Source organism: Apiospora marii (assembly GCF_038362585.1).
Source record: "Apiospora marii strain CBS 49790 chromosome Unknown utg000003l_segment0_segment0, whole genome shotgun sequence".
Lineage (NCBI taxonomy): Eukaryota > Fungi > Ascomycota > Sordariomycetes > Amphisphaeriales > Apiosporaceae > Apiospora > Apiospora marii.
The window spans coordinates 417951-443866 of NW_027117374.1; the positions used below are offsets into that span (position 1 = coordinate 417951).

The 25916-nt window shown below is 56.3% G+C and overlaps 9 protein-coding genes across 9 annotated transcripts; 4 read left to right on the forward strand and 5 right to left on the reverse strand.

Moving 5' to 3' along the window:
* Positions 1–507: 507 nt before the first annotated feature.
* PG985_003605 (uncharacterized protein) lies at positions 508–3249 on the reverse strand (the record flags this gene model as incomplete). Its single annotated transcript, XM_066823374.1, has 5 exons — positions 508–1427; positions 1500–2040; positions 2109–2651; positions 2728–3101; positions 3180–3249. The coding sequence occupies 5 exons, from the start codon at positions 3247–3249 to the stop codon at positions 508–510; spliced, it is 2448 nt and encodes an 815-aa protein (XP_066686534.1).
* Positions 3250–4180: 931 nt separating this feature from the next.
* PG985_003606 (uncharacterized protein) lies at positions 4181–5685 on the forward strand (the record flags this gene model as incomplete). The annotated part of the gene is made up of 6 exons (XM_066823375.1): positions 4181–4513; positions 4594–4719; positions 4794–4875; positions 4957–5063; positions 5134–5429; positions 5565–5685. 6 exons carry the CDS (start codon positions 4181–4183, stop codon positions 5683–5685), a joined length of 1065 nt encoding a protein of 354 aa, XP_066686535.1.
* Positions 5686–6193: 508 nt separating this feature from the next.
* On the reverse strand, positions 6194–7057 carry PG985_003607 (DNA-directed RNA polymerase III subunit RPC7; the record flags this gene model as incomplete). Its single annotated transcript, XM_066823376.1, has 1 exon — positions 6194–7057. One exon carries the CDS (start codon positions 7055–7057, stop codon positions 6194–6196), a length of 864 nt encoding a protein of 287 aa, XP_066686536.1.
* Positions 7058–7734: 677 nt separating this feature from the next.
* Positions 7735–8829, forward strand: PG985_003608 (uncharacterized protein; the record flags this gene model as incomplete). The annotated part of the gene is made up of 1 exon (XM_066823377.1): positions 7735–8829. The coding sequence occupies one exon, from the start codon at positions 7735–7737 to the stop codon at positions 8827–8829; it is 1095 nt and encodes a 364-aa protein (XP_066686537.1).
* A 351-nt stretch (positions 8830–9180) lies between these two features.
* On the reverse strand, positions 9181–11361 carry PG985_003609 (P-loop containing nucleoside triphosphate hydrolase protein; the record flags this gene model as incomplete). The annotated part of the gene is made up of 3 exons (XM_066823378.1): positions 9181–9312; positions 9366–10396; positions 10503–11361. The coding sequence occupies 3 exons, from the start codon at positions 11359–11361 to the stop codon at positions 9181–9183; spliced, it is 2022 nt and encodes a 673-aa protein (XP_066686538.1).
* A 1014-nt stretch (positions 11362–12375) lies between these two features.
* Positions 12376–12669, forward strand: PG985_003610 (uncharacterized protein; the record flags this gene model as incomplete). The annotated part of the gene is made up of 1 exon (XM_066823379.1): positions 12376–12669. One exon carries the CDS (start codon positions 12376–12378, stop codon positions 12667–12669), a length of 294 nt encoding a protein of 97 aa, XP_066686539.1.
* A 624-nt stretch (positions 12670–13293) lies between these two features.
* Positions 13294–14671, reverse strand: PG985_003611 (uncharacterized protein; the record flags this gene model as incomplete). The annotated part of the gene is made up of 2 exons (XM_066823380.1): positions 13294–14265; positions 14354–14671. 2 exons carry the CDS (start codon positions 14669–14671, stop codon positions 13294–13296), a joined length of 1290 nt encoding a protein of 429 aa, XP_066686540.1.
* A 2292-nt stretch (positions 14672–16963) lies between these two features.
* PG985_003612 (uncharacterized protein) lies at positions 16964–22604 on the forward strand (the record flags this gene model as incomplete). Its single annotated transcript, XM_066823381.1, has 2 exons — positions 16964–18253; positions 18315–22604. 2 exons carry the CDS (start codon positions 16964–16966, stop codon positions 22602–22604), a joined length of 5580 nt encoding a protein of 1859 aa, XP_066686541.1.
* A 1267-nt stretch (positions 22605–23871) lies between these two features.
* Positions 23872–25850, reverse strand: PG985_003613 (uncharacterized protein; the record flags this gene model as incomplete). Its single annotated transcript, XM_066823382.1, has 4 exons — positions 23872–24798; positions 24889–25026; positions 25079–25729; positions 25794–25850. The coding sequence occupies 4 exons, from the start codon at positions 25848–25850 to the stop codon at positions 23872–23874; spliced, it is 1773 nt and encodes a 590-aa protein (XP_066686542.1).
* Between the last annotated feature and the right edge of the window lie 66 nt (positions 25851–25916).

Genomic DNA, 25916 nt, shown 5'->3' on the forward strand with positions numbered 1-25916 from the left:
CAAGTGATGAAGATTACACAGCCATAGCCTGTCACTGGCGTCTTGAAGTAGAGATGGGATAGGCGGCGGGATACAACCAGTTGAGAGAATGCCAGGCTCAAGTGAAGAATGTGGTGAACGTCTTCTTTTCTGCTGCTCGGTCTGTCAGCCTGTGCCATGTCAGCCTGTGCCACCCCGCAGGTCCCACTCAATGGGAGGAGGCACGTGGCGCAGCGCCTCGCCAGTCTTGGTTAACCATTTTCGCTTTGAGGCCAAGGAGCGTATGATGATCCAGTTCCAGTATACCATTATACAATAGCTTCCCGCACTTACTAACTCGGGCCCCAGCACAGCGCTTTCTCTTTTCTAACATATCACCATACTTGAACAACTCACAATAGCCCCCGACACGGTAAGTTATGACTGGTCAGTTGGTACGTCAAATGAAAGACTCTCGTAATAAACTGTTCGGTGGATAGGCGTCGCGTCAATCTCGCACCTTAAGTATCAGAATTGGCATACTGTTTTTTACCAGGCCAAAGAACTACCAGCCGCGTGAGCCTCCTTCAACGACTTCTGCACCCCGCGGCTCCCGCTCGTCAACGCATCGAAGATCTGTTTGCCGAACTTATTGAAGGCAGGCGCCACGCCACCGAGTTCGGTGAGCCTCTTCTCCATCTGGCTCAACTCGAACGGGAACTCCTTACCACTGCCGTCACTGTCATTCGCACTGCCGCCGTCGCCCCCTAGCCTAACCACATTTTCCATGAGGTCAATCTCGACCTCCACATCCTCACCCCCTTGGTCGACCGCCTCATAAAACGCCGGGTCCCCGACGACGATGCCCAGCAGCCCCAAGCTCGGCTGGTTGCGCGAGTAGATGAAGGCGAAGGACCGGGCGATGACGCACCGCACGCCCGCGCCTACGAGGGCCTGCACGGCCTCCATGCGCGACGAGCCGCAGCCGAAGGCGCGCCCGGCCACGACGACTTTGCAACCGTCCGCCACGCGATGACGGAAGTCCGGGTGCGTGAACTCGAGGCAGTGCGCGCCGAAGCCGGCATCGTCGCCCGCCGTCATGAGGAACTGGGCCGGGGCCAGGGCGTCGGTGTCGATGAAGTCGCCTAGGCGGTAGATCTTGGATTTGATGTTTTGTAATTTCGGGGTAGCCCCGCCTTCTTCTTCTCCTCCGGCTTTCTCTGCTTCATTGTTGGTTCCATCACTCATAGTCGGGGCTGCGTTGGGGCTAGTGTTGGCGGCAGCAGCGGGCTCAGGGGGCTCGACCCATTGCGGCTCGACCCTTAGAGCCGAGGAGAGAGAACCCTTTCCCTTAACCCTCTCCCACTGTTCGTTGGAGATCATGGCAACCAGATCATTAGGGGACGTCATTTTCATCTCGAACGAGGAGGCAGCCACGGTGGCTGCTGAGGCCAAGTTGCCAATAGAGCCTATTTGTATGAGCAGTTAGTCACAAACACCAAAAGACTGCCCTCGGTGTATACGACGATGCCAAATCTTACCTTTTCCCATTCGGTTCTTGAAGTTCCGGTTCTGGCTACTGAGCCACACCTCGCCCTCCGCGGCCACATCCACGCTGACACCAACACAGTAACTGCAACCAGGCACTCCGATCTCGAACCCCGCCCGCTCGTAGACGTCGGCCAACCCGGACTTCCGAAGCATGTCGAAGATCGGCCGACTTCCGGGAACAACCTTGCGCTTCCCCTGGGCGACGGGCGTCCTGCCCGCCCTCAGCCCGGCCTCGAGCACGAGCGCGCCCATGATGATGTCCTCCTCGGCCGTCGTGCAGGCGCCGATGAAGCACCCGTCCAGGCCCTGGCGGCCCATCTCGCCCACGGGCACCACGTCGTCCGGATTCGGGTATCGTGCGATGAAGGGCTCGGCCTGGGCCAGGTCGATGACGTGGGACTCGGCGTACTCGCAGCTCGGGTCGGGCTTGAAGTAGTAGCTGTGGTTCTTGTGTCGCGCGAGTTTGCGTTGGTGAATGAAGGAGGCGGTATGGTGGTCGGGGGCGAAGATGCCCGTGATGCCCCCGAATTCCTGTTTCGTGACCTGTTCAGCAAGCATACTACTACGTCACCTGAGTGTGAGTAAGATTGTTCTCTTACCGTCGTCATATTGGCAATGGCAAACCGCGCATCGGGACTCAAGTAGTCCAGCCCGGGCCCCGTATACTCGACGACACGGTCCGCGGCGACGGTATTGCGCTTGAGCTGCCGCAACACATAGAGAATAACGTCCTTGCCGCCGACGCCGCGGGGCGGGCGCCCCTCGAAGCGGATCTCGACGACCTCGGGGACGCGGAACCAGGTCTCCCCCGTGACGAGGGCCATGGTGACGTCGGCGGCGCCCATGCCGACGGCCAGGCACCCGTTGGCGCCGCTGCTGCAGGTGTGGCTGTCGCTGCCGACGACGAGCATGCCGGGCTGCGTGCGCTCGCGGAAGAACTCGGTGTGCATGATGGTGTAGTTCATGCCCTGGTACTCGGTCATCTTGAAGGCCCGCTTGGCCCGCTCGGACTGCGCCACCAGCTGCTGGCTCAGCGGCGTGTCCATGTTGCGCGGCTCGACGCTGTGGTCGCCCGCCAGCCAGAACCGGTCGTTGCGGAAGATGCCCGGCTTGCCCAGGCGGTCGTAGACTTGCACCATGCCCTGTTGGGATCAAGTTGTGTTGCTGTAAGCCTCACACCTTCTTTGGGTGATGGGTGTTTCTGATGATCAAACTTACATGCCAGCTGAACTCACTCGCCATGATCCAATCGACGCGCACCCGGATCATCTGGCCAGGCTTGACCCACCCCTTCGGTTCAACGTCATGGAGGGCGAAGATCTTCTCGGTGACATTCATGGGTCGACGATCAGGGGGCTTGGTAGCCGACGGTTCCAGAGCCGGTCTGCTCCTGTCAGCCGAGTTGAGCGCCTCCAGCCAGGCTGAGACCAGGAAGATCAGCTCATTGCGGTCTTCCTCGGAAACAGTGGTATTCTCGTTGAGCCCTAGGCCGCCGTAGTTGGGCGCGTTCTCCGCGATGGCCAGCACCTGTTGCAGGGCTTCGGACTCGCGCGGATGCGCGTCTTGGATGCTGGCAGATGCGAGCTTGATCGCTTTCAAGGGATGTGGCTCCGTACCTGGTCACGTATAAGCTGGTATTCTATCGAAAACTGGTTATCCATCTCGCTTACTGCCAATCTGCACTTTTACCCCTCTGGTGTTTTCGAGGAGCCCCTCGATCTGCGGGGTGACACTTTCCATGCTGCCAATGAGAAAGTACTTGGTTCTGACTTGGTTTATCGGAAAAACAAAAGATGTTACAGGAGATGTGAGGATATCCAAGCATCTAGCATCACTTTGCTAGATATAACCAGGCCCATGCTGCGGGGTGGGTTCTTCGGAGGGCGTCATGATATCGGAGCCGCGAGCCGAGAATCTGGGGCACTCGGCATTGAGTTCCTCTCTCCCCAAAATGGCGGGAGCCCAGATCCGGCAAGTGCAGCCATCCAATATCCAAATCGGGACGACCGATTCCGGATGCGACCATTGAAAAGCCATTGATGCATAAGATTGAAATGCACAGCAAAACTCTCAAGTTACCCTCTCACGCGACCGAACGTAAATGTGATGGCTCCGAGTGGTTAAGACAATGGCCAACAAGGGGGGTCTGGCGATGGGGGTGATTGGCGGATGGTTACAATATGGTTATTTACGGTCGCGGGGTCTTGCCAAGAAAAGACGTCGGAGCCGTTTCGGTTTCGCGTAGCTAATGGCATCCAATGACCCCATGTCGTACATGACATTACATTCTCCAGCCCAGGTAGATCGAGGGTTATATTGGTAGCAACATGTCTCTCACTGCTGAGATGACGTCCGGCAAACTGTAAACACCAACTGCATCAAGATGTTGTTATGGCTGTTGACTAACACCAGGGCGTACTTTGTTCCTGGTGGGCTCTGATTAGTCAGACTAAGGCGACGGGTCTCCGTCTCTCCACCACATTGCGGTTCCATGATTGCGCCGACGGTCGAACCAGAGTCCCGGCTTTGAAATGGCGGAATGCACGAACGGGGATTAGATAACCCAGGAGAATATTAAAAGGGATCTCATACTGCCAAACTACATCGCCAAGAACCCGGCCACCGACCCCTCTCAACCAACCAAGCGCCTCATCTTGTCGTCTTCCTTGCCATGTCCCACAATATCCTCATCACCGGCGCCTCCGGCTACCTGGGCGGTACCCTGCTCGCCCGGTGGGCGGCGGCCGATCTGCCCCCCTACGGCAAGCTGTACGCCCTAGTCCGGACCGCGCAGCAGGCCGAGGCCGTCAAGCAAAAGTACGGAGCCGAGCCCCTCGCCTTTGACCCGTACGACGAGTCCGCCGTGCTGCGCGGGGTGGTCGACAATAAGATCACCGTCATCTACCATCTGATCGACGCCTTCCAGTCGGAATCGCAGGTGTACATGATCAAGGCCCTGGCCGAAGTCAAGAAGACCACGGGCCAGGCTGTCCACTTCCTACACGTAAGTTCTTCCCCTGTCCACATTTTGGACCTCGTATAACGCGATTAAATTGGCTTACATATCTGTCCCTGCGAATGTAGACCTCGGGGGCCAAGATCTTCTCGAGCCACGCGGGTGCTCCTCATGACCGAGAGCTTCGGGACAATGACCCGGAGTTGTACCAGATCCAGAAGCGCCAGCAGGCTCCGCATGCGATGATGCAGACCGTAAGTCCCGCCCGAATGGCTCGCAGGGACGATACAAGTGAAATCACTGACGGAGAAGCTGGATGGATGCATAGCCGGTCCACACGAACAACACCGTGATAGAGCAGTGCGAACTCCACGGCGTCAAGAGCTACATCTTCGTCCCCTGCATTGTCTGTAAGTTTCATACTAGCACAACACATGCAATGTTGTATTACACCTTCTGATCCGACTGATGACTAATGAAGTTCCCAATAGATGGTCAGGGTGAGGGCTTCGGCAACGTCATATCCATCCAAACAGTGGCGATAGTGAAAGCCGCCAAAGCGCTCCGTCGCGTATACAGAACCGACGAAGGTCGACCGGTAAGCCACGTTCACTCCTCTCAACCTATCTATCATTCATACCGGCATCGAAGCTAAGTGGCTACCCCAGACCTGGCCAGTTTGCCACGTCCTCGACAACACGAACCTGTACCTAGACATCCTGCGCCGCATCCTGCAGGACGAAGGAGCAGGAATTGGGTCCGGTCGAAACGGATACTACCTCGCCGCCTCGGGCAGCGTCGCCTGGGACGACCTCTACGCCGCCCTGGCCGCGGCGCTCGCGAAGCGCGACGACCACGTCATCGACGACGCCAGGATCGAAATGGCGGATAGCGCGACGCTGGCCAAGATGGGCGAGGCCATCGGCTGCCCGCCGGAATTCGTGCCGGTACATCTCGGCGGCAAGTAAGTTTACTCTTTTCATTGTTGGTCTGACCGTATATTTCCTTTTCTCCTCCATGAGTTCTCCGATCTCGTTGCCCATCGTCGTCGTCCTTGCGGAAATGAAGACTGACGCTGCGGTCGCTTTTCAAAACTTAGATGCACCTTTACCGCCAGGTGCGGGGAAGAAATCGGCTGGAAGCCAACCCATAGCCCCGAACATATCCTGGAGGCCGCTGAAGATGAAGTAGCGTTGATCTTAGAGAACTTGAAGCAATAGATGCCGGGGGATCCCGCGCTCAACACCGGTCAACACCGCCAGACTCAGAAGGCATGCAGCATGAGCTGGGTAACCGCCAGTGGGTCACGAGCGAGCACGGGCAGGTTAAAGAACCGAGTACTTCAAAGGGGGCCAAGACTACCTAATGGTGGTAGGCACTCGACAAGCGACCGCTGGAATAAACAGTACTCTGTCTCTGTCCATGGTAATAACAACCTATATGCCGTGATTATTCCACTTACTCCATATTACGACAGGGTAGTAAAAGAAATACGCTTACTTATATGCCGGTTCATGCATGTACTTTTCTGCCATAATAACAGTTCAACTGGAATATTAGCTTCTCGATCTTTTAGAGACTTGACTGATTTATTCTCGCAGGGGCTTGTCGATACGAGAATGGACGAAAATTAAGACAGTGGGATTCCGATAAATGCCAATAGAGAGCAAGTGCGAGAAAAAATTATATAAAACCGAGCCCTTATGAACGCCAAACAATGCAAGGTATCTAGAAGTCCATGGCGGATTCGCCACCGCCCTCCTCATCGCCGTAGTCATCGTCGCCGCCATCGAAATACTGCTCGGCATCGTAGTCGCCGCCGTCCTCGTCTTCCTCGAAATCGTCGTCCTCCTGGCTCAGCTCGTCCTCTTCCTCCTCCGGATCCTCCTCGGCCAGGTTCTCGCCCTCCTCGTCCTTGCCCTGGGCAGCCTCCTCGATGCGCCGCCGGCGCTCCGCGTCCGTCTCGGGGCCCCGGCGCTTGTGGCGACCGACCACGTCCTCGTCGTCCTCGTCATCTTCCTCCAGGTCGCCGCCCGCGGCCATGGACTTGCGCTTGAGCCCGCGCTTGCTAGCCTTGGCGGCCGCCTTGCCGCCGTCGTCGGTGCCGTCGATGGTGTTCCAGAGGTTCTCGGGGAAGAGCTCGTGGTGGACCTCGCGGCCGCGGAAGTCGGGCAGGGTGCGGGCCTCGTGGACGAACTTGTGGCTGTACATGGGGACGGACAGGAAGGGGTCGACGGTGGCTTTGCTCTTGACGCCGTAGCGGGCGTTGGCCTGCTGCTGGCCGTAGGCGCGGCAGACGGGGTCGGTCAGGCTGGACGAGGTGCCGGCCGCGTCGGGCGCGAGGTGCTTGTGGGTGTACAGGGTCGAGTTGTGGAAGTCGCGGCGCAGCTGGACGAAGTAGGTGACGCCGCGCGCCTCGGCCGTCGACAGGGGGAAGTTGCTGGCTCGTGGGGGCTTGTAGGTTTTGGGATATCGCTCCTTGGGCTGCTCTTGGACGCCGGCGGGGTCGTAGTCCCAGGGAAGGTTGCCGCGACCGCCCCGCGCGCCACCGCGGCCGCCTCTGCCGCCTCCTCTACCGCCACGGCCAGACATCTAGGCTACACGTGCATGTACAATATTGTCTGTTTATGTGAGATGGAGAGAGAGAGATTGTGTCCAAGGGTGGTGGAAGTGTGGCGGATCGGCAGTCTGCGTGGGTGAGTGAGTAATTGATGAAATTGGAGATTCTGTCGGCGCCAAACTCGAAGATCAGATCAGTTAACTTTTTAGTGGGGCCGGAGGGATTAGCGAGCTCCAGGAGCTGCCCCACCCCCGCCATTGCAGGGACAGCACTGCTGCAGCTGTAGCTCCCCTCTCGTGCCTCGAGCTGAATTAATTGCCCGTTATTCGAAGCGAGCCTGTTTGGTAAGCGACTTCCAGTGTTTATCCCGTCTATTCCTTCCAGTTCTAGTGTTTATTCCACGTTATCCCATTGTCTCATGAGGAATGAAGTAACTGCTTAACCGCGAAACTTCCATTATTCCCTCTCGAGACATCCTGTTTACTCCAAGAGTGCTGACGTCGAGAGTCGATAGGCGATGTTAATGACTTGCGCCATCAGTTGACTGCCTGCCTGATACCATTGTCATCATCTGAGATCCAGCTCACCTCTCTCACTTTCAAGTCTGCTAGCGCGTCTTTCAAAACACCACAAAACAGGAAGGGAATCTCAGAATTACTTTACATTGTACTCAATCTCGATTACATACATGTCCCGGATAGCCGTCAAGATGGACACAGACACTGTTCCCGTGACCGGGGTCGACGAGCTGGACGCGCACCTGGATGAGTTGATAGCCGACCCTGCTCTGCCGCCGACCACCAAACTCTTCGATGATGTCGAGCTGCAGCTGAACGACGCCAACATCCCGCCCTTGATCCCGCGCCTGCTGCCCAAGATCACCGAGATCCTGAAGCAGTACCAGCAGGATCCGGCCGTGCTGTGCTCGCTGGCCATCAAGCTACTGGGCCCTGTTAGCTTCACCCAGGTCCTGTCCATGGCGTCCGAGGAGGCCCTGATCCAGGCCCTGCGCTCCCCGGCCCCCTCGGCCAACCTGCTCGCCATGGCCATCCTGCAGAAGGCGGCCCGGTCCCCCGCCGACGCGGCCATCCTCGCCATGATGAACAACATCATCTCCGCCTTCCTGACCAACTGGCTGAGCGCGCCCCAGGTCGAGGTCGGCGAGAAGGGCACCAGGGTCCTGGGCGACCTGCTGGACACCGACTGCGACCTGCAGCCGCCGCCGGCCGGCGCCCCCTCCACCACCACCCTGAACGGCATGGAGATCGCCATCCGCACCAAGCCCCCGGGCCAGGGCCTGATGTGGCGGCGCGTCTTCCACGACCGCGACATCTACGGCCTGCTCCTCTCCCTGGGGAGCCGGGGCCCGCACCAGAACGCCGAAGGCGGCCTGGGCGAGCAGCAGCTGACCCTAGCCCAAGGCCGGCTCCTGCGCCTGCTGCCCCGCCTCGCCGCCCTGAACCTGGCCGCCGTGAGCCGGACGGACTTCCCCGACCTCAACGAGCGCTACGTATCCGAGGCTTCGTCTGACCAGGGACTTCTTCACTTCGTGGCCCTGCACATGGTCGACAAGGAGGACCTGCTCATGCACCTGAACCTCATCGACTTCTTCGAGGAGCTCGTCAGCCTCCAGCGCATCACCCCCTACACTACGCTCAAGATGGACACGCTCCGCCGGCTGATGAAAGACGCACTTCGCGGCGATGATCGTCTGAGATCCGCTATGGTCGACCTGCCCAACCGCACCGTCCCTGAGGAGGCCGAGGAGCTGCGGACTTTTGTCCGCGAAATCTTACAACTATGAGTACGAGAAGAAAAGAAAATGCCGATATGCAGCCCTTATGCGAGAAAAACGCCATGCTTCCCCATTGCCATCCTACAATACATTGTTTTTCATGTCCCTAAGAACCGAATGCGCTCCTTTTGCGCAGTTACTTTATTGCGTGCTCAATTGCGAAATTCTCCTGTGGCCCGCTGTTTGGCCGCGGGTTGGAGATGGCGATCGATGATACCCCTGAAGGAAGTGAGAGTACCGCAACCCAGAGCAGGTTTGCTTCTGGCATGATGCCCCATGTGCTGTATCTACACACCTCTAAGCCATTGAGTAGATAAATAGTAACATGTATTCCAATGAAAACCTTCGATGAATGCTTGATCAATCATCAATTGGATTGGGGTTGTTTGGCTCCTTCGTGGCAAGCGTCCTAATCTCTTCTTCTGTGGCGTGCCCATTGCTCTGTGCCGGGTCCAAAAATAGATCGAGTCTGTCATTATCCTTGAGTTTCAACTGTTGCGGTGCCATGTCAGCTTAGAAATCACCCACGAACGAGCTGTACTTACAGATTCGGGAGTATCACTACGATGCACTCGTGCCTCCCTGTACGCCAGCCGTATCTTAACCTGAGACGGGTTATTATCCCCCGGCACAACACGGTGCTCCACCGCATCAAACAGCGCATCCAGCGTCTCCTTGGGCTTGAGCCGGCACCACATGTCCTCCACCCCTTCCTCCTCCCCGCCGCTCCGCACGCAGATATTCAGCACCGCCTCCTCGAACTGCGGCCGCTTCTCCTGCTCGATCCAGTCCGCGACCTGCGCGATGGCGCGCCGGGGGCACTCGAGGTGCATCTGAAAGAACCCCTGCAGCTGGCCGGGCGAGAACGTGTCCTCGGGGACTTGAAGCGCAAACTCGTCCGCGAGGGTGCGGATCTGGGCCATGTCGAGGGTCGGGCACATATCGCAGCATGTCGGCGGTGCCTCGAGGAGAAGTTTGAGTGGACCAGTTGCGCTGCCGTCGTTGTTACTGGCGGCGGCGATGTTGGGCTCGAACATCCGGATGAACATGTCGCGGGCGCAGTCCCGGTCTGCGCGGCCCAGGCGCACCTTCTTGTCCACCCGCCCGGGGCGGATGAGGGCGTCGTCCAGGTCCTCGGGGCGGTTCGTCGTCATGATGACGATGCGGCCCTCCTGAGAACCCACGCCGTCCAGGGCCTGCAGGACGCCCGACAGGGTGCACCCCGTGGCGCGAGGTTTGGGCCGGCTAAACATCGGCGGGGGTGGGAAGAGAGGTGTCTGGTCGGGAGACATGGCGGAGGCGGCGGCCAGCACCGCGTTGGTAGATGATGCGGGAAATGGGGGTGGAGGAGGCGGAGGCGTGCTCAGGATGGAGGGCGCGGCGATGACCTTGATGTCCTTATCGCGGACCAGGCCGGCCACGTCTATGTCTTCGAGCAGGACAATGCAGCGTTGTGGTAGGGCTTGGAAGAGTCTGGCCAAGTCCTTGTCGCCCAGGACGCTGGATAGGTCGATGGCGTAGATGTTGAGTTGGAAGACACCGGCAATCGCTTCTGAGAGCGTAGTCTTTCCGGTTCCTGTAAGAGAGTTAGCATTCAAGGCAGACTTACATCTCCCATTTTTCTTTTCTTTTTCTCGCACGTATACGACTTTAATAGTGGCAAGAGTCATTCAAACACATACCTGGAGGGCCATAGAATAGATAACCCCGGCGATAGGGGATGTTCCGCAGATGGTAGCGCCGCTGGGTTTTGACGTCGAGATAACTCCGGATATCGCTAACCAGCTCCTCCTTGACGGACTCGACCAGATGGACGGACGACAAGGGACGGGGCACCTTGCTCAGCTTCTGGCTCCAGTGGCCGCCGCTGTTGCCAAAGGTGGTGATGTAGGTCTCGCGCTTCTTGTCGTAGAGCTCGCGGCAGGTGTCGAGGAAGTCGGCGATGGGCTCGGACGAGACGCCGAGGCAGACGATCGTCAGGTCCTCCTGGATGTCGGCGTAGTCGCTGACGTTCTCGTCGCACGTCGTGACGCTGCTGCTCTTGACCATGAGCAGCCAGCGCCTGTGGAAGAACCAGACAGACCGGAACTTGGGCACGAACCGGACGGCGCGAGGCCTACTCACGCCGCCGCCATTGCCATTCTCAAACTTGTCGAAATCGAGGTCCCCCGGCTTGCGCTGCGTCACGTGCGCCAGGAGCTCCGTCGGGTGCCGCCTGGCCAGGATCTTGTCGCCGACGTAGGTCAGGACCGACTGCTTGAGCTCGCTGCTGTAGGTGATCTCGACGGTGACAACGCAGTGGCGGATGACCCAGTTCCAGACGGCCAGGATGGTGTCCGAGGCGTAGTGGTACATGTTGAAGGCCAGGTCCACCGTCGTCAGCGCCGTCGCGACCTGCCCGCCGTCAAAGTGCCGCAGTAGCACGCTCCTCATGATGCTACCACCACCACCGCCGTCGCCCGATTGGCCAAACAGGCGCGCGCGGGACCTGCCTGGGGGGCGAGGCGGCGGCCCAATGGGTATGGTTGTGGTGGCATCCATGCTGACGGCGATCTGTATGTATGTATGTCTGGGTGTACTTTATGTATGGTTGGAGGTATCAGGTTCGTTACGTGAGAGAGCCGGGTGAAATGCACCCCCTCTCCAACTTTCTGTGTGACTCTCCCTCCCTTATGTACGAGGTTTCAACTCTGCCAAAATTTGAAGAATAATGAACAGATGAATCAGAAGATTAGAAGGGCAACAGGCAAACATTTGAGGAACGTTGTAGAATAAACCAGGTATGAGGCTGCTGGCTGGGCTGGGTCTCTCTTCGCCCTGCGTACTTTGGAACAAAGATGCGGGATCTCGTACTTTTTGGTAGTTACATATGTACTGCAACGTACCGTAAGACGGGGAAATGTACGAGTTTGCTCAAGTGTTGTGCCCATTCAGTCGATTGATCGAGTAAGCGCAAGGCAGAAACCTGGGCCAAAGAAAAGGCAACCACCACCACCACCACCAAAGATGCGAACTTTGCAGCAGAAGCAAGTGGTAACAACGAGCATCGCTAAAATATCCCAGAAAAGAAAAGGAAACCCTTCAAAAAACAAGAAGAAGAAAAGACTTTGTTCCTCCCGTGTCTCCCCCAAAGCTGTAAAGGGTGTTTGTTTGCTCCCAGTGCAGTATCTGGCCCAGGTTAAAAGGTTGATATCCCAATTGGACCACCAGATGTACCATGATCCCTGTCTCCCGATTGCCCATCAACCCCTACCGAAAACTGTCGGTCTCACTGCACCTCCAGCAGCCAGCCAACCCCACTGTTCCGTTCGCTTACAGAAGAACAAAGACGACCAAACGTCGTGTAAGTATGTAGGCGTGCAGGCAGCCATGGGCTAGCTCTCACCGAACAATCTCGTTCATTCTTGCCGGTGACTCTCTCGCCGAGATACCCGAGATATCTCCTTTGTTTCCATAGGGCTGAGGAAAAGGTTGGGCATTGCGATTTGCGGTAAGCTGGCAATTGTTAGCTGCATATATTGTATTTGAGGGCGTGCCCCCTCCCTTGAAGAAGCAATGCTACTGGGTTCTCTTGAAAGGGATCGTGCCTACTCCGGCGTGGCTCCTCTTGCGAAGAACACCGGCTCCCAGGAACATGCCACTGGTTCTGCCTCAAGACGGCATGGCTTTACGGCACAGCCAGCAACTTTGCTCGCCGCCATGCTCTGGGATGTCAGGCCGATTTCTAATGCGCCTGTCTTCATTGAATTTGCCCCGTACCCCTGGTCAACCGCTCACGCATCACCAGGTACGGTCCCAATCGGCCTGTGTGTGGAGTCAAAGCGAGGTATTGGTATTCAAGCCGAGTAATCGGACGTGACCATGAGAGCTAGTCGGCTACCGTGGTGAAGTCTCAAGCCACGGTGAGAATGAACCGGCCAAGTCTTAGCGGATTGTGGCAAATGTAGCGGGATGAACACAGTGCCTGATAACATCAGTTGCCTCCGATTTCTGTGCCGATTGGGCAAACGTCTCGCTCATCAAGTTATCGAATTTGAATCCCTATTATTCCAGTTTCACGGCTACTATATTTTGGAAGTATCTCATTCATTTCCCTGTCGTAGTCGAGGGAGTAAGCGGAATAGTCGCGAGAGTAAGTGGAATAACCGAAAGAGTCAATGGAATAACCAAGGCAACTACACCGGCTGGGCCTCGCTTGAAAAGAGACTCAGAAAAGTTATGGCAAATATTAGGTAGTTTATTCCGGGCATGGCCAACAAGGTCCTCATGGTTGAAAGTAGGTAGGGTCTTTAACTTGAATGTAGGGTCTTTAACACACGTAGTCTAGCTAAATACATATGACAACTGGAACTACTTCATACACCTGCACACGCCCCAACGCCCAAGGATACGTCAGCACGAGGGGGTTCTCAATGGCCTACTTCAGGGCCTTAACCCACGCGCCACCGTCAACGACCACAAAGCTGGCAGTGTCTACAACATCAGCTCAAGGGGGTTCTCAATGGCCTGCTTCAGGGCCTTGACCCACTCGGCGCCAACGGCACCGTCAACGACCTTGTGGTCGAAGCTGGCAGTGATGGTGATCTGGTCGTCCCACTGGATGGAGGTACCCTCGGCAGTCTCGACGGGAATGGCGACCTTGCGGGTGGTACCGACGGCGAGGATGGTGGACTGAGGGGGGTTGATGACAGCAGTGAAGTTGTCAACGGCGTCGTTCATACCCATGTTGGAGATGGAGATGGAGCCACCCTGGTACTCCTCGGGCTTCAGCTTGCCGTCACGGGCCTTCTTGGCCAGCGCCTTGACCTGGGTGGAGATGGACTCGAGGCCACGGGCATCGGCACCGGTAACAATAGGGGTGATCAGACCGTTGGGGGTAGCGACAGCGACGGAGACGTCGACGCTGTTGAACTGGCGAATGAAGTCGCCTTGCCACGAAGAGTTGGCAGCGGGGACCTTCTTGGAGGCAACAGCGATGGCCTTGATCAGGAAGTCGTTGACCGAGATCTTGAACTTGCCGTCGGAGCCAGCGTTGAGGGCCTCACGGAGCTTGAGCAGTTTGCTGACGGAGAGCTTGCTGGTCACGAAGAAGTGAGGGTTGTTCTGGGTGGACTCTTGGAGGCGCTTGGCAATGGTCTTGCGCATGTTGGTGAGCGGGATGTCCTCGTACGAGGCAGCGGCGGGGGCAGCGGCGGAAGCGCCACCGGCGGCAGCAGCAGTCTGCTTGGGCTTCTTGGCCTCGCGCTCCAGGGCGGTCTCGAGTCGGCCTTCGGAGGAGTACTGCTCGGGGGCGGGCGTCGGGGCGGATGAGGATTCGGACGACGAGGACTCGGACTTCTTCTCCTCCTTGGGCGCGGGAGCAGAGGCGTCACCACCAGCGTCGGAAAGGCCGAAGGACTCGAAAGCGGCGACATCGGTACCTTCCTCAACGAGGACAGCGATAGGCTGACATTGGGGAAACTCAGTCAGCACAATTGAACTCAGGTCTGGCGGCGATGGACCGGAGAGGTCGGGGGTAGAGCAAGATACTTACGCTGCCAACAGCGACGTCCTTGGCGCCAGCGTCCTTGAGGACCTTGGCGATCACACCGTCCTCCTGGAACTCGAAGTCCATCTGGGCCTTGTCTGTCTCGATCTCGACCAGGACATCACCGGGGGCGATGGAGTCACCGGCCTTCTTCTGCCACGCACCAATGCCTCCGGACGTCATGGTCGGGGACAGGGCGGGCATCTTGATGACCTGGTGAGGAGGAAACGAGGCGTACCATCTTGCTAATTGGGGCGAGAGGCTGGCGACTCTGAGGGACTTGGTCGATTGAAGGGCTTGCCTTCGCAGCACGGCGCTGAACATGGTGAGATGGAGGTTTTGGGGGGAATGCCGGACAAGACGAGAAATGAGAAATCGGAGGGAGGGGAAAAGAAGGCGATGGGACGCTGGTGCTCCGTGGGATTGAGAAAGAAAAAGAGGGAGGGACTTCAATTGAACAATTGGATCAATGTGAAGCTTTCTCTCCGAGGCCTGGCAGTTGACAAGAGACCGTAAAATTCGATGTGGTAGGTAAGGTAAGGTGCGTCCCTGGTGGCAGGCGTGGGTAAGCGGCGGGATATTTTCGTCGCGCCTGCTGTCCCGGAGCTCCCTCAACGCTTCCTAGCAAGCTGGCTGGAGCTCAAAGAAAAAAAAGTCGCAATTGGCTTTTTGGGGTTTCCAGCGATGCGCTTATCCGCTTACGGCCTGGCCCCCACTCCCCGACAAGCTGCTTAATGCGCCTCTGCTATCAATTCCAACATCCCGACTGAATGTGCATATCGGAGATTTGTTCAGAGTCAATTGATGGCATTGACGAGTGTATGCACGACAGGCTGCAAAACACAACATACCTTGCGATTTATGTCATCAATTGCAAGACAGAAAACCATGCTACTGCAGAGCACAGTCAAACAGACGATTTTCAAGTTACCCTTCGTCGCAGACCGGAAACGAGTTTGAGAGGGATCGCTACGCCCCAATGGGGTTAGAGCACGATGTGGCCTTGGTCCCTTGGGGATGGGTCGCGCGCAAGATATAGTGCATACATAGATCCCTTCTGCTACTAGCACTCATGATCTGCTGGTAGATCTAGTTGTATGTCATTTAATGACACCTGCAGGTCTTGGGATTGCCTACATGCACCTTGGCATATAGAAGCAGGCATATATATTGGGATGCAAATATCGTGCACAGGAAGGGAAGCTTATCGTGGAAGCTGAAGCTTGACCCAAGCTGTTGGGAATTCGAGATATGGATCTCATCCAATCCTACATCAAACATGTATGCCAAAGAATGGTTCGTAAGCTCGAGTGAGTACTTAGCCAGGTTAATACCTTACCAAACACGTATTACGGGATACATAGAATTTGCCATTTCAAAGTTGTTTGCCTTGAAATGCGCCAGTCTCAGTCTCTGTAATCGATATCTGGGGCAATTGCACTGCGCAGGTTTCTTTCATCACAGCAAATCAAATCAAGCAGTCGCAAAGTCCAATAAAGATAGCGGAGTCTCGATTTTTAACCTTAGATGAATGGCGGCTTGACCATGTTTGATTAAACTGGGAAATTCAGCCACATGGGGCTCATGAACATCAAGGCCACCCCTTTTTCTGGGTTCATATCAAGATCAAAACCACCCAAACCCACGGCGAGCCAAGCCCTACGAAGATCGGGGCGGCAGGTGGTTTGTTCCAAAGTAAGGGTTCCAAGGGAGGTTGCTGTTTATGTCAGCATCAAGGCTCTGAAGCTTGAGCCGGGTCGTATTGTCGTCGTATTGGCGTATTTTGGCTCTTTGGGTAAACGTCTGCCTGCAGGGAGGGAGCACAGGAAAGAGGGCCCGAGCTGGACCTAGCACCTGGGCAAGCACCCAAGCACCCGGCCGGTACGTACCTCGCACCCCGTATCTCCCGTCACCCCCTGGCCTGGCCCATTGAATGACCAATGACCCAGAGTTAGGTACGACGCAAAGGCGCGAGCCCGAGGAGGAGGACAGCTGTAGACTTCCAGAAGGTTTATGTAACCGCAGAATCCAATGCAGGAGGATTGGCAATTGCAATTCCGGGAGGAGCTGGGCAAGCAACATACGCAGAGAGACTCGGTCTCGTTCGTACAATCAATCCAATCCAACATAATAGTTCAATCATCAAATTGCTGGCAGCTGGGTGCGACATCCAGTTGAACTCTATTCGCGTTCCATACTTATCATTGTCGACTTTCGCCATCTGCCCCCTAAATTTCCTGGATGCCCGTGGCATGCTGAGGACAGATAATTCCTGACTCGACTGCTGCACTGCACTGCACATCCCACATCCTCATCTCAGCTGTCAACACGCCTGATCTATTTGTACACTAGGCCACGGGTGCACGTAACGAATTCCACTGCTGCGTTTGGCCCGCCACTATCGATCCCGCCGCATCCTATTCGAGAGGAGCGCATTTGCCTAGTCTCCATCCCTAGCACAGGGCAGCCCCAAGGTCGAGATACCTTGAAGACCACGTACACGTATTACCAACCCACGCGCCCAGTCTTTGCAGCACCCTTCCACGTTTCCCGACGACGACGACGACGACGCCGACGACGAATGGCCCTCGACACCGAGTCGTGAATGCGGACGCCATGACCTCTCTCGTCTTCGTGGTGTCCTCCTTGGAGGTCATCCAGGCTTCCAAGGAGGCCCAGAGGAATAAGCAGCTTTCCGACCTGACCGAAACGGCCCTCAAGTCCATCAAAGAAGCAGACGCGCCCCTGCCCGACCCAGATGTCGTCTTCGCGCCCCTGCAGCTGGCCACCAAGCTCAACAGCAGCCAATTGACAAATGCCGCCCTCGATTGCATAGGCAAGCTCATATCCTCCTCCTACTTCTCCGCGCACACCGGCGCAACCCAGCAAGACGGCACAGAGCAGGCCCCGCTCATCGATCGGGCCATCGATACGATATGCGACTGTTTCCAGGGCGAGACCACGCCTGTCGATGTTCAGCGGCACATCGTCCAGGCCCTCCTCGCAGCCGTTCTCAACGATAAGATCGTTGTGCACGGTGCCGGTCTCTTGAAGGCTGTCCGCCAGGTTTACAATGTCTTCCTCCTGTCAAGGAGCACCGACACCCAACAGGCCGCCCAGGGCACCCTAACCCAGATGGTGGGCATGGTCTTTGAGCGCGTCAAGACGAGGCTACACATGAAAGAGGCGCGGATGAGCCTGTCCAAGCTCAAGCACAGCACCAGCAACGTCACCTTCGACGCCCCCGAGTCTGTGAATGGCAACGGCAACATCCACGCGTCGGCAGAAGGGGACGACGATGCGGACGGAATGCACGATGGCATGCATCACGATGGCGCGTCTGAGACCGCGCCTTCCGAATCCACCAACGACGGCGCGAAGCTGACGCTGAAGGATCTTGAGCACAGAAAGAGCTTCGACGACTCAAACCTAGGCGATGGGCCGACCATGGTCACACAGATCAAGACGACGAAGCCCGCGCGAAGCACATCCGAGCCGACGACAGGCGAGAGCGTCAACGGCGACGACTCGACCGAATCCCTCGACGCCGAAGACGAAGTGTATATACGGGATGCGTACCTGGTCTTCCGCTCCTTCTGTAACTTGTCTACCAAAATCCTGCCGCCTGATCAGCTGTACGATATCCGTGGCCAACCCATGCGATCCAAGCTCATTTCTCTACACTTGATCCGCACTCTTTTGAACAACCATATTCTCATCTTCACTTCTCCGCTATGTACCATCACCAACACCAAGAGCAACGAGCCGACGAGCTTCCTCCAGGCCATTAAGTATTATCTATGTTTAAGTATCACAAGGAACGGCGCCAGCTCCGTAGATCGGGTCTTCGAAGTTTGCTGTGAAATATTCTGGCTCATGTTGAAATACATGCGGGCCCCTTTCAAGGTAACATTCTATCCCGACAACCGAGCCCAGCGTGGAAGAATCGTACTAACCCGGAAATCAGAAAGAAATCGAGGTCTTCCTCAACGAAGTATATCTCGCGCTCCTGGCGAGGCGAACCGCGCCTCTGTCGCAAAAACTGTATTTTATCAACGTGCTGAACCGTCTCTGCGGTGACCCCCGAGGTCTGGTCGAGACGTACCTGAACTACGATTGCGACAGAAACGTTGCAAACATCTTTCAAACTATAATCGAGGATCTTGCCAAGTTCGCGAGCGGCCCTGTGCCTGTTACGTCCGCCCAAGAACAGCTCTACGAAGATAAGTTCTCCAACTCTGGCAATGGCGCCGACTGGCAGCTCAAGGGCATGCTTCCGCCGCCCTTAACGGTGGTGCAGATCGCGCCTCCTGCAGAAACCGAGTCGGAGGTTCCGAAGGACTACATTATCAAGCGGACAGCACTGGATTCGCTGGTAGAGGCCCTTCGATCTCTGGTCAACTGGTCCATGGTGGGACGACCCGGCGCCAATGCTGGTTCTTCTGAGGAGACTCGCGCCTCGATGGAAGACATTCGAGAGTCGATCGATCCGTCGGCCAACGACAGCACATCGCGCCTCGATACCCCGTTGCCGCCTTCGACTCCGATCATTGAGGATGATCCCGCTCAGCTGGAAAAGGAGAAGCAGAGGAAAACAGCCATGACAAACGCCATCCGGGCTTTCAACGAGAAACCCAAGAAGGGTATCAAGCTTCTCCTGCAGGGAGGGTTTATTCCGAGCGACAGCCCAGAAGATATTGCGAAGTTCCTGATCTCGAATCCTCAGCTGGACAAGGCACAGATCGGAGAGTACCTTGGTGAAGGTGACGCCAAGAATATCGAGATCATGCACGCCTTCGTGGATACCATGGAGTTCGCCCGGAGGCGGTTCGTCCCATCCTTGCGTCAGTTCCTGCAATCGTTCCGACTGCCTGGTGAAGCACAGAAGATCGATCGTTTCATGCTCAAGTTCGCCAACCGTTATGTTATGGGCAACCCCAAAGCATTCGCGAACGCCGATACGGCTTATGTTCTTGCGTATTCGGTCATTTTACTCAACACAGATTTACACAGTAGTAAGATTGCCCGGCGAATGAGCAAGGAGGACTTTATCAAAAACAACAGGGGTATCAACGACAACGCCGATCTTCCCGACGACTACCTGCTGGGCATCTATGATGAAATTGCCAACGATGAGATTGTTCTGAAGAGTGAGCGCGATGCTGCTGCTGCTGCGGGTATAACCACGGCACCCTCGACAGGATTTGCTGCGGGTTTGGGCCAGGCCTTCTCGAATGTCGGTCGCGATCTTCAAAGGGAAGCACACATGCAACAGTCGGAGGAGATCGCACTGCGGTCTGAGCAGCTCTTCAAGAACCTCTTCAGGAACCAGAGACGTGACGCTGCCAGGGCTGGCATCAAGTTCATCCCTGCCACCTCATTCCGCCACGTCGGACCAATGTTCGACGTTATTTGGATGTCGCTGTTCTCGGCACTCTCAAGCCAAATGCAGAAGGCCAGTAACATTGAGGTCCACAAGCTGTGTCTGGAGGGCATGAAGCAAGCCATCAAGATTGCTTGTCTGTTCGAGCTGTCGACGCCCCGGGAGGCTTTTATGTCAGCTTTGAAGAATGCCACCAATCTCAACAACCCCCAGGAGATCCTGGCCAAGAACGTCGAGGCGCTGCGAGCAATGTTGGAACTTGGCCAGACTGAGGGTGACTATCTGCGAGAATCGTGGAAGGATGTGCTAATGTGCATCAGCCAGCTGGATCGGCTACAGTTGATATCCGGGGGCGTTGATGAAGGCGCCATCCCTGATGTCTCCAAGGCACGCTTTATGCCACCGGAGCGCAGCAACACCAACGATTCTAAGAAATCAGCAACTTCGTCCCGGCGCCGCAACCGATCCAACACGGGCCCGAAGGGCTTTTCTATGGAAATTGCTCTTGAGAGCAGATCTGAGGAAGTCATCAGAAGCGTGGACCGCATATTCAGCAACACGGCAAACCTCAAAGGCGATGCAATTGTTCATTTTGCCCAGGCACTGACCGAGGTCAGCTGGGACGAGATCAAGGTGTCGGGCTCCAATGACTCGCCACGCACCTACAGCTTACAGAAGATTGTCGAGATCAGTTACTACAACATGACGCGTGTACGATTCGAGTGGGCAAATATCTGGGCAGTGCTTGGTGAGCATTTCAACAAGGTCGGATGCCACAACAACACCGCCATTGTCTACTTCGCCCTCGACTCTCTGCGCCAACTATCTATGCGCTTCATGGAGATCGAGGAGTTGCCTGGGTTCAAGTTCCAAAAGGACTTCCTGAAGCCCTTCGAGCACGTCATATCGAATTCCAACAACATCACTGTCAAGGACATGGCTTTGCGCTGTCTGGTTCAGATGATCCAGGCCCGTGGGGAGAACATTCGATCTGGATGGAGGACCATGTTTGGCGTATTCACAGTGGCCGCCAAGGACCCCCACGAATCCATCGTGACGCTGGCGTTTGAGAACGTCACCTTGGTGTACAAGACACGATTTGGGGTGGTCATCTCTCAAGGCGCCTTTACGGACCTGATTGTCTGCTTGACGGAGTTCTCCAAGAATGTCAAGTTCCAGAGGAAGAGCTTACAAGCGATGGAGGCATTGAAGTCGATTATTCCGCGGATGCTCAAGGTTCCGGAATGCCCCCTTTCGCAAAGATATGACGCATCAGGGACACTGGATGTCAACGCCCCCAAGCCCCCGGATGCCTCGACCAAACAGCCGAGTGGTACATCCCTCGAGGAGGGATTCTGGTTCCCCATTCTCTTTGCCTTCCACGACGTCTTGATGAACGGAGAAGACCTGGAGGTCCGGTCCAATGCCCTCAACTACTTCTTCGAAGCGCTTCTGAAGTATGGCGGTGACTTTCCACCGGATTTCTGGGACATCCTGTGGCGCCAGCAGCTTTACCCCATCTTCATCGTGCTGCGTTCGCGGCCGGAGCTTAGCAACGCGCTGAGCCACGAAGAGCTGTCAGTGTGGCTATCCACGACAATGATCCAGGCTCTCCGGAACATGATTGTGTTGTTCACCCATTTCTTTGATGCATTGGAGTACATGCTCGATCGGTTCCTCGACCTCTTGGCACTGTGTATCTGCCAAGAGAACGATACGATTGCTCGGATAGGAAGCAATTGCTTACAGCAGCTCATCCTCCAGAATGTGCTCAAGTTCAATGCTGGGCACTGGAACCAGATTGTCGGCTCTTTCTGCGAACTGTTTGAGAGGACGACTGCCTACCAACTGTTTTCGGCTACGACCATCAATGCACCTTCAGCCCTCTCGCCCCCTCCTAATGGACTTGGCTTCGAGGTTCCCTTGACTCCCACCGACGACACCGAGGAGGGGAACGCACTGAGCATCAACGGCACGGACAAGAACGGCCAGCCATCCGAGTCAGAAACCAAGACGGGTTCGCCGGTTATCGCGGCTGCTGATGATGACAGCCCGCGTACGCCCACCATGTCGGCCGCGACCCCCCTAGAAGAATTCAAGCCCAACACGTCTCTCCAGCAACAGCCTGTTGTCGTGACGGCTGCTCGACGCCGCTTTTTCAACCGCATCATCTCTCGTTGTGTTTTGCAGCTGCTCATGATCGAGACGGTCAATGAGCTCTTCTCCAACGAGGCAGTGTACTCGCAGATCCCCTCGGCCGAGCTGCTGCGGCTGATGGCCCTCCTCAAGAAGTCGTTTCTGTTTGCGCGCAAGTTCAACAACGACAAGGAGCTGCGGATGCGGCTGTGGCGCGAAGGGTTCATGAAGCAGCCCCCCAACCTTCTCAAGCAGGAGAGCGGATCGGCCGCTACGTACATCCAGATCCTCTTCCGCATGTTCGCCGACACATCCCCCTCGCGGGCGGAGAGCCGGCCCGAGGTGGAGAAGGCGCTGATCCCGCTGTGCAAGGATGTCATAAAGGGCTACCTGGCACTGGAGGAGGAGTCGCAGCAGCGCAACATTGTGGCGTGGCGGCCGGTCGTGGTGGACGTGCTCGAGGGGTACTCGGTCTGGCCGGAGAAGGAGTTCGAGGAGCACCTCCGGGCCTTCTACCCGCTCGTGGTGGAGCTGCTCGGCAAGGAGGTCAGCCCCGACCTGCGGGGCGCGCTGCTGATGGTGCTCCGGCGCATCGGCGAGGTGGCGCTGCACATTGACGGCATGACGGGCGGCCGCAGGGACAGCATCATCAGCGTCGCGGCCACGGAGACGCCGGGGGCGGAGTTTGCGCAGGGTGGGGAGGATGGCGAGGTCGGTATGCGCGGGATGCGAGGCTAGTTAGCTACCTGCCCGACTAACTAGGTAGGCCTCGGCCAATCGCAAGCAAGGCCACACTGCAGCAGAGGCAGGCAGTAAAAGCGATTGATTACTCAGAATCACGTATAGAACTACTTCTTTAGGGCAAGGCAATAGGGGGCGTGTGTGTTTGTGTGTGTGCGTGCGCGTATTGCGTCAAGTCAAGCAAGTCCTGAGGCTTTCGCCATTAGCGGCGGCGATATTGCTTGGGTCAGCTTTTTGTGTATATATAAAAATGGAAAGGGTTTATTTGACGATGGAATTCATGGATTTGGTTCGTCGGGATACGTGTGATGATGTGACGTTCGTGTTTGCTTGGTTACCTCCTTTGCGGCAGTGCCTGTCATCAGGGGCTGATTGGTGGGACTATGCTACCATGGCAGGGTCATCGGTTTATCAGGCTCTGTCTGACAACTCTTGCTCCATGCAAAAATGGTACGTTCGATACAGTCCGTCCAGCAACGGCGTCAAAGACGTACCAGCTCCCCGGGTTCTCTGTCTGCAGAACTTTGAAAATTTTTGGTTAAAGATTGCGAGGCTAGATCTGCAGCAATAGATAACATGTTGGAGGGTTGCGACGCGTGGAACTTTCTTACTTGGCTGACGCATTGGTAAAGCGAGAGAGAAGTAATACATAAAGCTCGACGGTTCTCCCCTCCTGACTCCCCCCTGGTTCCCCCAAAAGTGCACTTTGGGGAAACACATGAACCAAACTGATGGCCCCGCCCAATCCGTCAGACGTCAGACACGGAATCCCTGCTCAATGGGCCAAACACGAGTCGGGAAATATGGTCGGCCGACTTCTACCGACTCCGATCGACTGCCTGCGACGACTTTGGCAAGCAAGTGGGCTGGCTGGTTGATTGCTATCAACACGAGGGGAGGGTTCGCAGGGTGTTGACTTCGGATTGAAAGAGAATCTACGGGGGAAGGAGCACTGTCGGATACATTTTCTCCGCGGATCTCTATTGACTTGACTCCAGTCGTGGCTGCATACTGGGAAGCCAAAGTATGGCATGCATAAGACCAAGTGCGTCGTCTCCCATCCTTACAGGCCCTCCTTCGTGATTAGCCAGATGGAAGACTTTGGCACGGGGGATTGAGCAACAATTAATGAACAAGGTGGACTTTACAACTTTCCATTCAGGGATCTGTGAACGTTCGATACTATTTACATATACTAGCTACACAAGTGTGCATCCTTTCCCATATGCCTTGCAGCAGTGGAAAGGTCACAGCAGTCAAACAACTAACTCAGCACCGGTGGCCCCTGTAAATCCCACGAAAGCAGTTCGCTGTCCAGCTTCGTAAGATCCATGCCCTGCAACTCGGCATCCCAGTCGATAGATTCGTCCACGCTCTGGGCTCCCAAAGATCTGCCAGTAAGTGCCATGGCGCCCGCCACGATTGTAGCATCCTCCTCGTCAAACGGTACACAAGGTAGCGGCGGCGATAAGGAGCCATCTCGCAGGAGGGCGCAAGTCAGCGCTTTCTGCCGCGCATCGCCCGCCTCATACGCCGCCACGAAATAGTGCGCGCCGCCCAGCTCCAGGGGCTGCCGGCGCTGCATGTAGGGATAGACTTGCCAGAGCCGGCGGCTGAAGTCGAGGAGGAGCTGAGACTGGGGTTGCTGCTGCTGCTGCTGCTGCTGTTGCACCAAAGAGTGATGGCAGCTCGGGTCCTTATCTCCCCCGCATTCTGTGTAACCATAGGGTCCTGCGACGTACAGGAAGGAATTGGCGCATTGCAGGATCCGCAGCATCACAATAGTGAAGAAGGCGTGCGCGCGGAAGAAATTGGCTAGAATGTAGTTGGCGAAGTCGTACGAAGTGGGCGTGAAAAGTTGGGCATCATTGCTGCTGTTTTCGACCTCGAGGATACTGCCCAGCTCCATGGCTTTGGCGAAGACCGATTTGTCCATCTCGTCGAGGTACTCCAGCAGCGCGCTCACCCGCAGCGCCACATCGGCGGCCAGCATGGAGTCGGCCGGGTTCTCGTGTAGATGGCGGAGCTGGCGCACCAACGTCGGCCAAATGGCCATCTCGATTTTGAACCGATAGAAGCGAGTCAGAAGTTTGGGCTTCAGAGGGGTTTCGTCCAGTGCCTTGTGAAGAGCTCTCGACCAGGTCGGCTCGGCGAATACGCTATCTTTGCCACATCGTATGTCGCCCATCAGCTATTAGTACCATTGGATTCAGTCAGTTGTATGTAGGTACATAGGAAGAGATAGAAATTCCAACGAGGAAAAGAAACACCAATGACTTACCATGGCGAAAGAGCTCTCAAAAATCAAATGCAGTCTGAGCTCGGAAAAGCCCTGGTCACAAACCCCAGCACTAATCACGGCAGATAAGCCTGCGCCGTGATTGCTCTGATAGTTTACAGACCTGTCATTGCAGGCTATCTAGTGTGATTTAGCAATACTTATGTATGTTCTGAAGGTGTGCTTGTCATACCTCTACTTTTTGCAGTATAGTTTGGGCTGCCAATGTGCTTGTCGCCAGGTTGGAGGCCGGATCTTGGCATGCTTGCTCCAAGGCCTGCTGTAGACCGATCAGGGCTGCGTCGTATACTTGGGCGTCAAGCCATGCGCGTCTCGGCCACCCGCGCCGCATGTTGGTCCAGCAAGTGGTGAGAAGTTTGGTGGCGTGCTGCAGGACGGCGCTCTGGTCGATCAAGGGCGGGATCAGCTCCAGCGATGAGCCCCACATGCGCAAGTCGTAGCCGGTCCCGGGCGCGGCGTCTAGACAAAAGACAAGCTCCGCCGCAAGTCGTTCTGCGGGGGCCGGAGCCATATCGCGCGGTTTCGGGGGTTCGGACAGCTGCATTCTGGGGAAGCTGCCCCCTTCCTTGGGGGTGTTCCTTTCCCAGCTGGATCTCGGCTGGCGGCGTCTCATGGTTCGTGGGGGTGAGGGGGTCGAAGGATGATGAGTAGCGTCGTCTCTGGGCGTGGAGGTATCACTCCCAGCACTGGAGGTGGAGGATGCGCTGTCGTAGCCTCCCGATGCTGAGTGGCAGCCGTTGATAACAAACTTCATCCGTGGCGGACCGGAGCATTGGCGCTTTGCGCGCTGACATGTACCGCACGTCGGCCAGGCCTCATCACACTGCAGAGGATGGTCTTGGTAAGGAAACACCTTGCGAAGGACAGGGGATGTGGTGCAGACTCACTTTTGTTTTCCTTGCCTTGCAAAAGCTACATCGGTTTGATTTGGGTATGCCGACCATATTGTAGTAAATGAATTCCTCTTTGCTGATAGTACTGCTTGTCGGTGGTAACGCTGGCTTGGGGGG